Source organism: Pecten maximus, chromosome 1 (genome assembly GCF_902652985.1).
Source record: "Pecten maximus chromosome 1, xPecMax1.1, whole genome shotgun sequence".
NCBI classification, from domain to species: Eukaryota; Metazoa; Mollusca; class Bivalvia; order Pectinida; family Pectinidae; genus Pecten; species Pecten maximus.
The window spans coordinates 58079826-58094356 of record NC_047015.1 but is presented as its reverse complement, the minus strand read 5'-3'; the positions used below and the strand labels follow the sequence as shown (position 1 = coordinate 58094356).

Genomic DNA, 14531 nt, shown 5'->3' with positions numbered 1-14531 from the left:
TGATTAGGTGATTTCTGTGTAACACAGGTAGGAACAATTACTAGGTGATTTCTGTATAACACAGGTAGGAACAATTACTAGGTGATTTCTGTATAACACAGGTAGGAACAATTACTAGGTGATTTCTGTGTAACACAGGTAGGAACAATGACTAGGTGATTTCTGTGTAACACAGGTAGGAACAATGACTAGGTGATTTCTGTGTAACACAGGTAGGAACAATTACTAGGTGATTTCTGTGTAACACAGGTAGGAACAATTACTAGGTGATTTCTGTGTAACACAGATAGGAACAATTACTAGGTGATTTCTGTATAACACAGGTAGGAACAATGACTAGGTGATTTCTGTATAACACAGGTAGGAACAATTACTAGGTGATTTCTGTGTACTGTAACACAGGTAGGAACAATTACTAGGTGATTTCTGTGTAACACAGGTAGGAACAATGACTAGGTGATTTCTGTGTAACACAGGTAGTAACAATGACTAGGTGATTTCTGTGTAACACAGGTAGGAACAATTACTAGGTGATTTCTGTGTACTGTAACACAGGTAGGAACAATGACTAGGTGATTTCTGTGTAACACAGGTAGGAACAATTACTAGGTGATTTCTGTATAACACAGGTAGGAACAATTACTAGGTGATTTCTGTATAACACAGGTAGGAACAATTACTAGGTGATTTCTGTATAACACAGGTAGGAACAATTACTAGGTGATTTCTGTATAACACAGGTAGGAACAATTACTAGGTGATTTTCTGTGTACTGTAACACAGGTAGGAACAATTACTAGGTGATTTCTGTGTAACACAGGTAGAGTCTCCTAACATGAACATCTTCAGTTCTCATGACTTCATGTATACACTTGCACACTTGGAATATTTTTATATCTAAATGGTCCAACATAAGGGATCCCACAGGACATTTCATGGTGATTTTTACAACTGATGTGTTAATTCCCCCAGAGTGGATCAAGCTTTCTAATTTTAAGAAAATCCAAACTGATAAATGATTAACTTGCTTGTCTTAATCTTTAGCTACATGTATTTATAATATACCCTTTTCAAATGCTGTTATGTAATATGCATAAAGCTGCACATGTGAAACTTTTTGTTACATAAAAAAAAAATCAAAAAATAATTTCATATCATCAGAATCTGAATGTATACTTATTGCATTTTTTACCTTATACAACTTTTTGTTGTTTGCATATACAATATGATTAATATCCAAAATAAATATAAATATTCTTTATTACTTTCAAAATTAGTTTATTGCTTTAAAATTGAGTAAAAATATCGATATTCATGTCGCAAACAAATCTCCCTTATTTTAGGCAAAACTCCCTTAAAATAATCATCAATCTCCCTTATTGGTCTCCTGAAAGTATGGCATGTATGAAAACATCCAGGAATGCACAAACACAAAACTGTCTTCTTATTTCCTGTCATATTTTATATGTTTATATTACTTGTTTAGTTTAGTTTAAACATATTTTTATTGAAAAATTCAATAGGAATTGGACACAAGTTATACAACTTATATATCGTCCTTTTCCATATACAAGTATGAGATGATATATACAATGGCAGCAATTATAATGAATGATGATGACATATATACGTATTACTTGTTTTTAGCCTTTATATCCATCCCTCACACAGAACACCTATGAGTGGCCTTATATATAAATATTTCAATTTCTACTCAAGTTGGACTCGATGAAACTACCAAACTTAATCTGTTTCATTTGCTCATGAATTTGACCAGATTAACACTGATCAGTGCGTATGAATACATGATTAAAATCCTTCCGCGGAACGATTTCACTTTTTCTACATTGTTGTTATAAACATGGAATAATTATTAAAATTATCAAATTGAAAATGTATTCTTGTATTTTATGAGAGACCAGATATGCTAAATACTTCTATTTTGACAAAATCATGCTGTTTTTAATCCTGATATTGCAGACTATTTTACTTGACCGTCTAGACATGCACGATCCGGAACTCCTCAGGTTTTTCCGCATTTGGACTTGCACAAGCTTCGAGACATTAATATCTAGACCGACTGTTTTATTCGAAAGAAAAACAACAATTGAAATATAAGGATTGAATCTTGATTTGTTTGATTTCATGGGGTCATGAATTGAGTTGCTCTTGAGACAAATTCAACATGAACTGCTTTCATGACCCCATGAAATCGACCAAATCAAGATTCAATCCTTAATTGGCACTGGACTTTGATATCAAAAGGAACCAATTAGTATGTTATCACCAAAAAGTATTGAATGTGAGCTCTTAAATAATGGTGATGGATCTGTCAACTGTCAACTGGATTTCTTGTGTCTATACTTCAGTTGTCCAAGGCGGTCAAGCTGCTGAACTGTAACCATCGTCTAGTGTTGACCGGAACTCCTATCCAGAACAATGTCCTTGACCTCTGGTCACTGTTTGACTTCCTAATGCCAGGATTCCTTGGGACAGAAAAACAGTTTCAGGCCAGATATGGCAAACCCATCCTCCAGAGCCGTGATGCTAAAAGTACCTCAAAGGAACAGGAAGCAGGTGAGTGGCGACCTCTAGTGGCAGATTTATTAGGTCACCTGAGACAAAGTTTCAGTTAACCTATTGCGATCACCTTTTGCTCGGCATTGTCTGGCGTGCTTCGTAAACAATTTACATTTTCAACATTTTCTCAATTACCAACAAGCCCATAGACCTGACATTGGGTCTGTAGCATGCTGGGGTGAAGGGCTATCTATTTGTACAAATGGATGCCCATACCGAAATAAAGCACAGAAAAAGTACAGTAAAAAAGTACTAAAAAAGCATTAAAAAAGTGTGCTTTTTTTTACTCAATTTGGAACCAAGGGTTCAACATGGTTCCAAATTGAGTCAAAAAAAGTACACAAGTACAAAAAAAGTCTAACAAAAGTATACTTTTAGTACATTTTATTGTCATTATTAAGTACAGAAAAGGCACATATATAGTACAAAAAAATTACTTTTATTATGCTTTTTAGGTCATCTGACCCGAAGGGTCAGGATGACCTATAGTCATCATGCTTCGTCCGTCGTCGTGCGCCGTGCGCCGTGCGTAAACTTTTCACATTTCAATCTTCTTCTCAAGTTCCACCTGTGGGATTAAGCTAAAACTTGCCTGAAATGATCCTGAGATGGTCCTGACCAAGTGTTGTTATTTTTCGGGTCAGTCCGAAATCCAAGATGGCCGCCATAGCCGCCATTTTGAAAACATATTTCAAACTTCTTCTCAAGTTCCACCAGTGCTGTTGGGCTGAAACTTGCCAGAAATGATCCTGAGATGATCCCAACCAAGTGTTGTTATTTTTCGGGTCGGTCTGAAATCCAAGATGGCCGCCATAGCCGCCATCTTGAAAAACACATTTTAAACTTCTTCTCAAGTTCCACCAGTGCTGTTGGGCTGAAACTTGCCAGAAATGATCCTGAGATGATCCTGACCAAGTGTTGTTATTTTTCAGGTCAGTCCGAAATCCAAGATGGCCGCCATAGCCGCCATCTTGAAAAACACATTTTAAACTTCTTCTTAAGTTCCACCAGTGCTGTTGGGCTGAAACATGCCTGAAATGATCCTGATATGATCCCGACCAAGTGTTGTTATTTTTCGGGTCGGTCCGAAATCCAAGATGGCCGCCATAGCCGCCATCTTGAAAAACACATTTAGAACTTCTACTCAAGTTTCACCAGTGCTATTGAGCTGAAACTTGCCTGAAATGATCCTGATATGATCCCGACCAAGTGTAGTTATTTTTCGGGTCGGTCCGTAATCCAAGATGGCTGCCATAGCCGCCATCTTGAAAAACATGTTTTAAACTTTTCAAGTTCCACCAGTGCAATTGAGCTGAAACTTGCCTGAAATGATCCTGAGATGATCCCGATCCCCACCAAGTGTTGTTATTTTTCGGGCCGATCCGAAATCCAAGATGGCCGCCACAACCACCATCTGCAAAAACACATTTTAACTTCTTCTCAAGTTCCATTGGTGCCATTGAGCTGGAAATGGGTGAGGATCTCAAGGAAGGCGAGCCGACATAGTGTTGTTATTTTTTCAGCCTCGTAAAAACTTTGACATGGCAGCCATTTTGTAACATGATTGCGCAATCATGGTTTTCCTAAACAACATCTATTTCAAACTTATTCCACCGGCGGGATTCAGCTCTAACTTACCAGAAATGATCCTGAGATGGTCCTTACCAAGTGTTGTTATTTATTGGGTCGGTCAGAAATCCAAGATGGCCACCATGGCCAACAGTGCCACTATATATATATATACTTGCTACAGAGAATGCATACTACAATAATATCAGGGTTTTGATTTAGAGTCAGATGACCGTTAAGGCCCCTGGGCCTCTTGTTTAGTACTTTACAGGTAAGTAAAAAAAGTACAAAAAAGTACTGAAACAAAAGTACTGTGAAAAAGTAGGAAAATAGTACTGAAAAAGTACAAAAAAAGTACTGGAACAACTTGGCATGAAAAAGTACAAAAAAAAGTACTGGAACAACTTGGCATGAAAAAGTACAAAATAGATATGAAAATGGTACAGAAAAAGCAGGAAAATAGTATTGAAAAGTAGGAAATTAGTACTGAAAAAGTAGGAAAAAAGTACCAAAAAGGTAGGAAATTTGTACTGAAAAAGAGGGAAAATAGTAGTGGAAAAGTAGGAAAAAAGTACTAGAAAAGTAGGATATTAGTACTGATTCAGAAAAAGTATCAAAAAAGTAGAAAAAAAAAGTACTGAAAAAGTAGGAAAAAATTACCAAAAAAGTAGGACTAAAAAGGTAGGAAATTAGTACTGAAAATGTAGGAGATTAGCATTAAATAAGCATACTGCATGCTTAAACAATATATACATCAGTTCTATTCCTAAGAGAAATGCATAATTGTATCAAGTGAAAACAAATATTGAAATACAAGATTAATTATCCAATCACAATTCCACTGAGTATAATTTCATGCCATAGCAAAGTCTTATAAGCTTGCAATTTGTTTAAGGGTGAGGTTAAGGATTTACAGATGGACATGTATGTATAAGGGCAATAACTTTTGATAAATTATTCTAATAAATTTTTCAAGCAGGAAAACACAATTTTATATCATGTGTATGTAGGAGATCCAAACAAAAACAATATACTATTCTAAATAAAAAGGGCAATAACTTTTGATAAATTATTCTAATTTTTCAAGCAGGAAAACACAATTTTATATCATGTGTATGTAGGAGATCCAGACAAAAAAAATTGTCGATTCAAAATTCCTCTAGAGGAAACACAACACAAAAATGTAAATAGCTTCACTCGAAAGCTAAGAAAAAAAAAGGATACATGCATACTGAAGTATATGGTATATATATGCATAATGTTGCATGCTTAAACGGGTCAAATCCAAGCAAGTGTGAATTTGAAAAATAAAATGTCTGATTCTCTTCATTCCTTTTCTGCTTTGTGCGAACCATTGCCCTCAATTTGGACCACAATGCAATGTCTGTAAGCTTTCCCTCACTTCAGAATGTACTGCATAATCTGTTGGAAGAAAGAGAAAATTTTAGAATATTTTTTATATAAAAAATTAGAATAATTGTGAAGATTTGTTTAATAGAAAAATGTATATAATTTTCCTAATAAATGCACCTGATCACTTTACTGTCATTTATTACATGCATGTCTGCTTGGAAGTCTTTTTATCAAGAAAAGCCAGCCACAGGTATACAAAGCTACAAAATAGAACTCGTAATTATAAGGATGACTACTTTAATTCAATCAAGCTACTCCAGAATTCTCTGACAGTTCGTTTCAATGTGAGACTGCAATAGATTCTTCATCTTAAATTATGCCACTATACTCCAAAATACAGATTTTTTTTATTCACAATCATTTCTTGCGGTCATTTTTTGTGAATTGATCATGACATACAGCAAATTTTCAATGGATTTTATTGGCTTCATTTCATTCCATATTCCATATACAAATGTACTAGTAGACAACTATTAGCTCATTCACCGATATTTTTTACGTATTTTTCCTAAAATAGATAGATATAAGCATGTTGCCCGAAAATTTGACGTCACTTTCCGTTTGTTCTTTAATTTATTCTAACTTAAAAATTTCATTGCTAATTTTTTGAAAATTTAAACATGCAATATCTCTTGAAATCAACTACAGAAATTTCTGTAAATATTATCAGAGGAATAAGCAAATAATTCTTTACATGTATGTGAAATTTCAATAAATTCCATTGAAAAACGAAGTTATGAAAATTAATTGGAAATTTGTCGAAATGCATGAAATATGTAATAAAAATATTACGTGACAGAAATAAAAATGCAATATAACTGCATCAAAGTTCGTCAATAAAGAAATAAAATTCTTCTTGTTCTCAATACTTGGGTGCTATCAATACGGATGCTTATATAATCCCAGGCGTATAATGGATAGCCTAAATCTGTAAATTGAATCTAGCAGTTCTTCGTTAATTCAACTCGGGCCGTGTAAACTGTAATCAGTGATGAATTCATTATCAGAACCCTGAAACACGAAGTAATCAAGTATGAATATTAATATATCTAGGCCCCTTATTTGACTCACCATTATATAATGTGAAACGATGTCGGAACGTGCAGAAGACGAAATAGATATAAATCATTAAATTGTAAACTTACCTGGTCGCAATATCTGTGATGTTTTCAGGTGAAAATGAGCATTTGTTGCCAAAAACAACAAGAAAGCTGATATTCTTTCGCCACTTACTGACAGATAGTCGATCTTCTTCAGTAAGGCAAGAAAATGAATTTCGTTTTTAGGCTATTCTATATCAAAATCGTGTTTGTTTATGTTTCTTCCGTAAATAAACATCCGGTGAAATTCAAACATGGCTATCAGACTTCCCGCTAAAATCTCGCTGTTTGTTGCATCATGGGATAAAAAAAAATCTGTCTGAGATCTACTGTATCGATTTCATTCTTTTTTTACTTGTTTTTGTATATTCTACATTCTTTACTTTTATTGTGCCATACTTTTGGTATTACTACTACAGCATTTAAAGCTTGCACATTGCACAAGAAGATCGCACGAAGCGCACTCGTCAAATCTCGGTAGATTCCGTAAACCGAAGTAAACAAACGAGGTCACGGCCCCGAGGTCATAGGTGAACCGACCGATAATTTGATATACAGGTAATCTGACACAGGTATTAGCCTAGTTATGTAATCCGGATGTTTTGTTTAGATGAGGGTAGCACCTGTGATCTGATCGTCGTGAAATGCAGTCAAGCTTGACAATATAAATTGTTATAATTAACGCCTCGGGCATTAGGCACCTATGTAGTCTAAGAGGGGCAATATGTACAGGCGAGACGGGAGGTACACAGGTAACTCCAATAAGCTAGGTATGATTACAGTCGACTGTCGCTTATATTAATTAACACCACGGGTGAAATTAACTTTCGGTGCGACAGTAAGCATATATCCTGATCGCTTTGTTAGCTTAACACACAGGTTTCAAGATTTAGTTTAAGCTTAAACTTCGCTATATCAGTTCAAATATTTATGATCGATCTTGGTGTTGCAGTTATTCAAGCCGTCTACTATTTCAATTAAAATATTTATGATAGATCTTGGTATTGGTCTTGATTTTTTTTATACAATAGAGCATTTTATTTGTACACACAACACTCCTACGAGATAATATTCTACAACAGATTAGAGTACAGCTACATTGTGTCGTTGTCCGAATTATCGTACGATCTTGCTATATAAATATCAGACAAATTAAAGTTTTCTTTTTTGTGTTCACTATCACCATTTCAATGAATTCGATGTAATTCTGATTTAAATACCGAAATATTGTTCCTTTATCATGACTGTTTGTTGTCATTTAAGCCATATCGAGATCGAGATCATCACAGCACTTGACTTCAATATACGTTTTACAAAGAAGCGTCCGAGTGACTATATCAGTATTACACATGTTTATTTGAGTATATCGGTGAATATTTTGACACAACACGACATGATTTTAGGTGCTTATCAGATGTAATCTTAAAACCACGTATATCCAGCAAGTATATGATATGCAGACAAAGAGCAGGTGATTTTAATTTTATTTGAATGAATTAAATCCACGGGCACATGTGTTGGTAGAGTGATCCCAGATCTGGTAGAGGTTAGCGTTTGGATAAAGAAATGCTTTCAACTCCGATAAAAAGAATTTATAATTGAAACAAAAGCCAAAATACTGTTACTTCAAAGAACGATCTGGAGCAAAATTTTTATAGAGCTAAGTTTTGACGTTCGTCACATGAATGTATAGTAACATTCATCAATGTTAAGTTGATTCCTTCTGAGATGCATATGGAAATACGAACGAAAAGTGACAAAGAAATCACTGTTAAAATGTGTGAACCTTACTTACAAAGTACATTGAAGTGAAATACTTATGATAATAATTGTTGAGTTTTAATTATTTTTAGATAAATTTCTGTGGTACTGATCAAAGTATGAAAAGTAATTTTTAGAACATAAAAAGACAAAAAAAAAAATCAAAAACAAAGTAGAAAAATATTGTATGACACTCAAGTGTTCACGGACGTAAAATGAGTCCCTATATGTCGACAGATAAAGGTATACAGTATATATCAAAACCAATAAAAAACTGCAGTAATTTGCTCATGGGATACCTGATACAAGCTAATTGTAACAGTATTATATTTACGTCAAAACAAATATAGGATAAATTGCTCACTATGATTAAGGCTAATAATTTGTTCAATCTCGCCAAATAACCATTTACACAGTGATAACTCCATAAGAAATATAAAGGACAACAGCTATACTCACATTAGGCGATTCTGTTGGTAGTGCAGGTAACTAAAAATAGATCAAGGTTTTCCTGAAAACGGATAATCGTGGTGCCACACCAGTAGCTGGCTCAACTTTTAGTTTTACAAGTGCATGCGTACTCAACGATTCTCAATCCTAACAGGGAATTACATCTGGCACATCTGGCAGACGAAACACAAACGAATGGAAGCACAAAATGCAAACACATGCAAACGAAAAGGCACATAAACGCAAACGAAAGAAAATGAGCTCAAAACGCAAATGAAAAATGCTCAACGATTCTTTTTTTAAATGAAACACAAACAAAACAAAAGGAATGCAAACACACCATGAACATGTTTGAGGGAATGTTAAATGTTTAAGGGTCTGTATGTTACAGTTGTTTGAGGGAATGTTAAATGTTTGAGGGTCTGTATGTAACAGTTTGAGGGAATGTTAAATGTTTCAGGGTCTGTATGTAACAGTTGTTTGAGGGAATGTTAAATGTTTCAGGGTCTGTATGTAACAGTTGTTTGAGGGAATGTTAAATGTTTCAGGGTCTGTATGTTACAGTTGTTTGAGGGAATGTTAAATGTTTGAGGGTCTGTATGTAACAGTTTGAGGGAATGTTAAATGTTTGAAGGTCTGTATGTAACAGTTGTTTGGTCATGTCCACTGTAATATACGTCCGGCTGATCGACTGTAGATTATAGACTCTATAGATAAGTGACCTTCAGCTGACCTCACTGTTATCCTATAAAGTCTTAACACTGATTTAACTGTGATGTTTTGTATGTTGTAGGAGCTTTAGCGATGGAATCCCTGCATCGTCAGGTTTTACCGTTCATCCTACGACGACTCAAGGAGGACGTCCTTCAGGACCTACCTCCTAAAATCATACAGGACTACTACTGTGATCTTAGTCTCTTACAGGTAGGGTCAGCTTGTCAGATAATCAGGGGACGATTTACAGGATCAGGCAGAAATGGGCAGGATCGGAGTAGAATCAAACAGTTTCAGTAATGCTCATGTATTTATTAGGGGTAAAAAGACCTATTGTTTTTGTTCTGTTTATTATTAGGGGTGAAGGTCACAGGGGCCAAATATGCTTAAATGTGACTTCTTCTCAACAAGCAAGAGTCCCAGGGATTTGATATTTGGTCTGTAGCATGCTGGGCTGAATGGCTACCAGGTCTGCTTGCTTGCTTGCTTCGTCCGTCGTTTTGCGCAATGCAACATTCCGCCGTGCGTAAACTGTTCACATTTCAAACTTCTTCTCAAGTTCACCTGGTGAGATTGAGCTGACACTTGCTTGGAATGATCCTGAGGTGGTCCTGACCAAGTGTTGTTATTTTTCGGATTGGTCTGAAATCCAAGATGGCTGCCATGACAGCCATCCTGAAAAATACATTTTAAACATTTTTCCGCTGGTGCCATTGAGCTGGAAATTGGTGGGGATGTTGAGGAAGGGGAGCAAACAAAACCATTTTGTAACATGATTGCACAATCAGCATTTTCCTGAACATCATCTACTTCTTCTCAAGTTGCACCAGTGAGATTAAGTTCTAAATTAGATGAAATGATCCTGAGATGGTCCTGACCAACTGTTGTTATTTTTTGGCTCAGTCCGAAATCCAAGATGGCTGCCATGGCCAACAGTGCCACCATACTTGCTACTGAGTATGGAAACTACTATAGTACAAGCGTTTTTAGAGTTAGATGACCGTTAAGTCCCATGGGCCTCTTGTTCAAATCAATGACCTTGCCTTGCATTCAAGGTCACAGGGTTCAAATAGGCTGAAATCTTCAAACAACTTCTTCTCAATAACCAAGAATCCCAGGGACTGGATATTGGTTCTGTAGCATTCTGGGGTGAAGGGCTTCCAAGTTTGTTCAAATGAATGACCTTGACCTACATTCAAGGTTACAGGTGTCAAATATGCTAAAATCTTTAAATGACTTCTAAATAACCAAAAGGCCCAAAGACCTGATATTGTCCCTGTAGCATGCTGCCAAGAAGGGCTACAATATTTGAGTAAATCAATGGCCTTGACCTACATTCAATGTCATACAGGTCAAATAAACCATGATTTAAGAATTTAATACGCTAACAGGCTTACAAGACTCCTGAAATAACTGCAGGTCCATATATGAAAGGATCACTGCATTGCAAGTGAGCAATTAAGTCCCATTGAGCTATGTGTTGTTATTTTTCGGGTTGATCCAAATTCCAAGATGGCCACAATGGCCAACAGTGCCACTATACCTGCTACAGAGAATGCATACTACAATAGTATAAGGGTCTTTAATTTAGAGTCAGATGATCGTTAAGGCCCTTGGGGCTCTTGTTAATTAGGCCATAATTTGTTAAATATGACCATTTATTACCAAACTAAATGCATTATTGCCATAGCTGCCCATTTCTGCCTGATCCTGCCCAATCCTGTAAATTGTCCAACCGCTTACAGGTACGACTGGTCAGCTGGTCAACTTATCAGTTACAGGTACAACTGGTCAGCTAATCACTTATAGGTACGGCTGGTCAGCTGGTCACTTATAGGTATGACTGGTCAGCTAATCACTTACAGGTACGACTGGTCAGCTAATCACTTACAGGTACGACTGGTCAGCTGGTCAGCTAATCACTTACAGGTACGACTGGTCAGCTGGTCACTTACAGGTACGACTGGTCAGCTTATCACTTATAGGTATGGCCAGCTGATCAGCTTATCACTCACAGGTACGACTGGTCAGCTGGTCAGCTAATCACTTATAGGTACTGTGAGCTACAGTATTGGTGTAGCCGTTGGATACGAGCTAGATATCTTAGTCTATATACCAAACTCTAACAGTATAGTTTTCATCTTTTGTAGGTACAAGTAACTGGTAATCATATCATTTTGACTGATATGTTGCAAAATAAATGTATTCTTTTCAAAACACTACTGAAAATAAATCAAAATTCTTACTTCACCTGCCTAAGGGAAAATTTGTTTGACCGACGTTTGCTTATTTATTTGTGTGCAATTCTAGAAAATTATATGTTCTTCCACCAGATGGAGCTGTATGAAGATTTTGCAAAGTCCCAGGCTAAGAAGGGTGTTGAGGACATGGTGACATCCCTGAAGGTCGAATCTCCCGAGAAGAAAGTTGCCAGTAAGGGCAGCACACATGTATTTCAGGTAATATCTCCGGAAGCATGAATGTGTTACTATGTAGCAGTGTTACTCTGAAAACTTCATTTACAAAAAGTTTCTAGTCAAACTTCTGTCAAACTTATAATTATATGTTGGTACTACAGGTATCATTAGATTTTACTCCTCAACACTGATTGTGATATGATGACTGGATATACTTTAACCATACTAGTTCTAGGTGTTACAGTACCTGTGTAAAGTTTGACTAAAGATTTTGTTATTTACCAGGCATTACAGTACCTACGTAAAGTTTGTAATCATCCGTCACTTGTGCTGACTCCAGCCCACCCCAAGTATGAACAGATAACATCACAGCTCAAGAAACAGAACTCCAATCTCAGGGATATACAGCATGCTCCAAAACTAAACGCACTCAAGTAAGTATGACATAGTGTTAACCTTCTGTCAGGTAAGTATGACATAGTGTTAACCTTCTGTCAGGTAAGTATGACATAGTGTTAACCTTCTGTCAGGTAAGTATGACATAGTGTTAACCTTCTGTCAGGTAAGTATGACAGTGTTAACCTTCTGTCAGGTAAGTATGACATAGTGTTAACCTTCTGTCAGGTAAGTATGGCATAGTGTTACCCTTCTGTTAGGTAAGTATGGCATAGTGTTAACCTTCTGTCAGATAAGTATGACATAGTGTTAACTTTCTGTCAGATACGTATGACATAGTGTTAACCTTCTGTCAGGTAAGTATGACATAGTGTTAACCTTCTGTCAGGTAAGTATGACATAGTGTTAACCTTCTGTCAGATACGTATGACATAGTGTTAACCTTCTGTAAGGTAAGTATGACATAGTGTTTACCTTCTGTCAGCTAAGTATGACATAGTGTTAACCTTCTGTCTGGTAAGTATGACATAGTGTTAACCTTCTGTCAGGTAAGTATGACATAGTGTTAACTTTCTGTCAGATAAGTATGACATAGTGTTTACCTTCTGTCAGATAAGTATGACATAGTGTTAACCTTCTGTCAGGTAAGTATGACATAGTGTTAACCTTCTGTCAGATAAGTATGACATAGTGTTAACCTTCTGTCAGATAAGTATGACATAGTGTTAACCTTCTGTCAGATACGCATGACATAGTGTTAACCTTCTGTCAGGTAAGTATGACATAGTGTTAACCTTCTGTCAGATACGCATGACATAGTGTTAACCTTCTGTCAGGTAAGTATGACATAGTGTTTACCTTCTGTCAGCTAAGTATGACATAGTGTTAACCTTCTGTCTGGTAAGTATGACATAGTGTTAACCTTCTGTCAGATACGTATGACATAGTGTTAACCTTCTGTCAGGTAAGTATGACATAGTGTTTACCTTCTGTCAGCTAAGTATGACATAGTGTTAACCTTCTGTCTGGTAAGTATGACAGTGTTAACCTTCTGTCAGATAAGTATGACATAGTGTTTACCTTCTGTCAGATAAGTATGACATAGTGTTAACCTTCTGTCAGGTAAGTATGACATAGTGTTAACCTTCTGTCAGATAAGTATGACATAGTGTTAACCTTCTGTCAGATAAGTATGACATAGTGTTAACCTTCTGTCAGGTAAGTATGGCATAGTGTTAACCTTCTGTCAGGTAAGTATGACATAGTGTTAACCTTCTGTCAGATACGCATGACATAGTGTTAACCTTCTGTCAGGTAAGTATGACATAGTGTTTACCTTCTGTCAGCTAAGTATGACATAGTGTTAACCTTCTGTCTGGTAAGTATGACATAGTGTTAACCTTCTGTCAGGTAAGTATGACATAGTGTTAACTTTCTGTCAGATAAGTATGACATAGTGTTTACCTTCTGTCAGATAAGTATGACATAGTGTTAACCTTCTGTCAGGTAAGTATGACATAGTGTTAACCTTCTGTCAGATAAGTATGACATAGTGTTAACCTTCTGTCAGATACGTATGACATAGTGTTAACCTTCTGTCAGATAAGTATGACATAGTGTTAACCTTCTGTCAGATAAGTATGATATAGTGTTAACCTTCTGTCAGATAAGTATGACATAGTGTTAACCTTCTGTCAGGTAAGTATGGCATAGTGTTAACCTTCTGTCAGGTAAGTATGACATAGTGTTAACCTTCTGTCAGATAAGTATGATATAGTGTTAACCTTCTGTCAGATAAGTATGACATAGTGTTACCCTTCTGTCAGGTAAGTATGGCCTAGTGTTAACCTTCTGTCAGGTAAGTATGACATAGTGTTAACCTTCTGTCAGGTAAGTATGACATAGTGTTAACCTTCTGTCAGGTAAGTATGACATAGTGTTAACCTTCTGTCAGGTAAGTATGACATAGTGTTAACCTTCTGTCAGGTAAGTATGATATAGTGTTAACCTTCTGTCAGATACGTATGGCATAGTGTTAACCTTCTGTCAGGTAAGTATGACATAGTGTTAACCTTCATCAGGTAAGTATGGCATGGTGTTAACCTTCTGTCAGGTAAGTATGACATAGTGT

General features: G+C 36.2%; 1 protein-coding gene across 1 annotated transcript in view; it reads left to right on the top strand.

Moving 5' to 3' along the window:
• The window catches only part of LOC117339270 (TATA-binding protein-associated factor 172-like), a 104445-nt gene that overhangs the window by 80914 nt on the left and 9000 nt on the right, over positions 1-14531 (top strand). Inside the window, exons 32-35 of the mRNA XM_033900773.1 lie at positions 2370-2577; positions 9667-9797; positions 11921-12046; positions 12290-12438. Coding sequence (XP_033756664.1) covers positions 2370-2577; positions 9667-9797; positions 11921-12046; positions 12290-12438 — 614 coding nt within the window. The remainder of the gene's footprint in view (positions 1-2369; positions 2578-9666; positions 9798-11920; positions 12047-12289; positions 12439-14531) is intronic.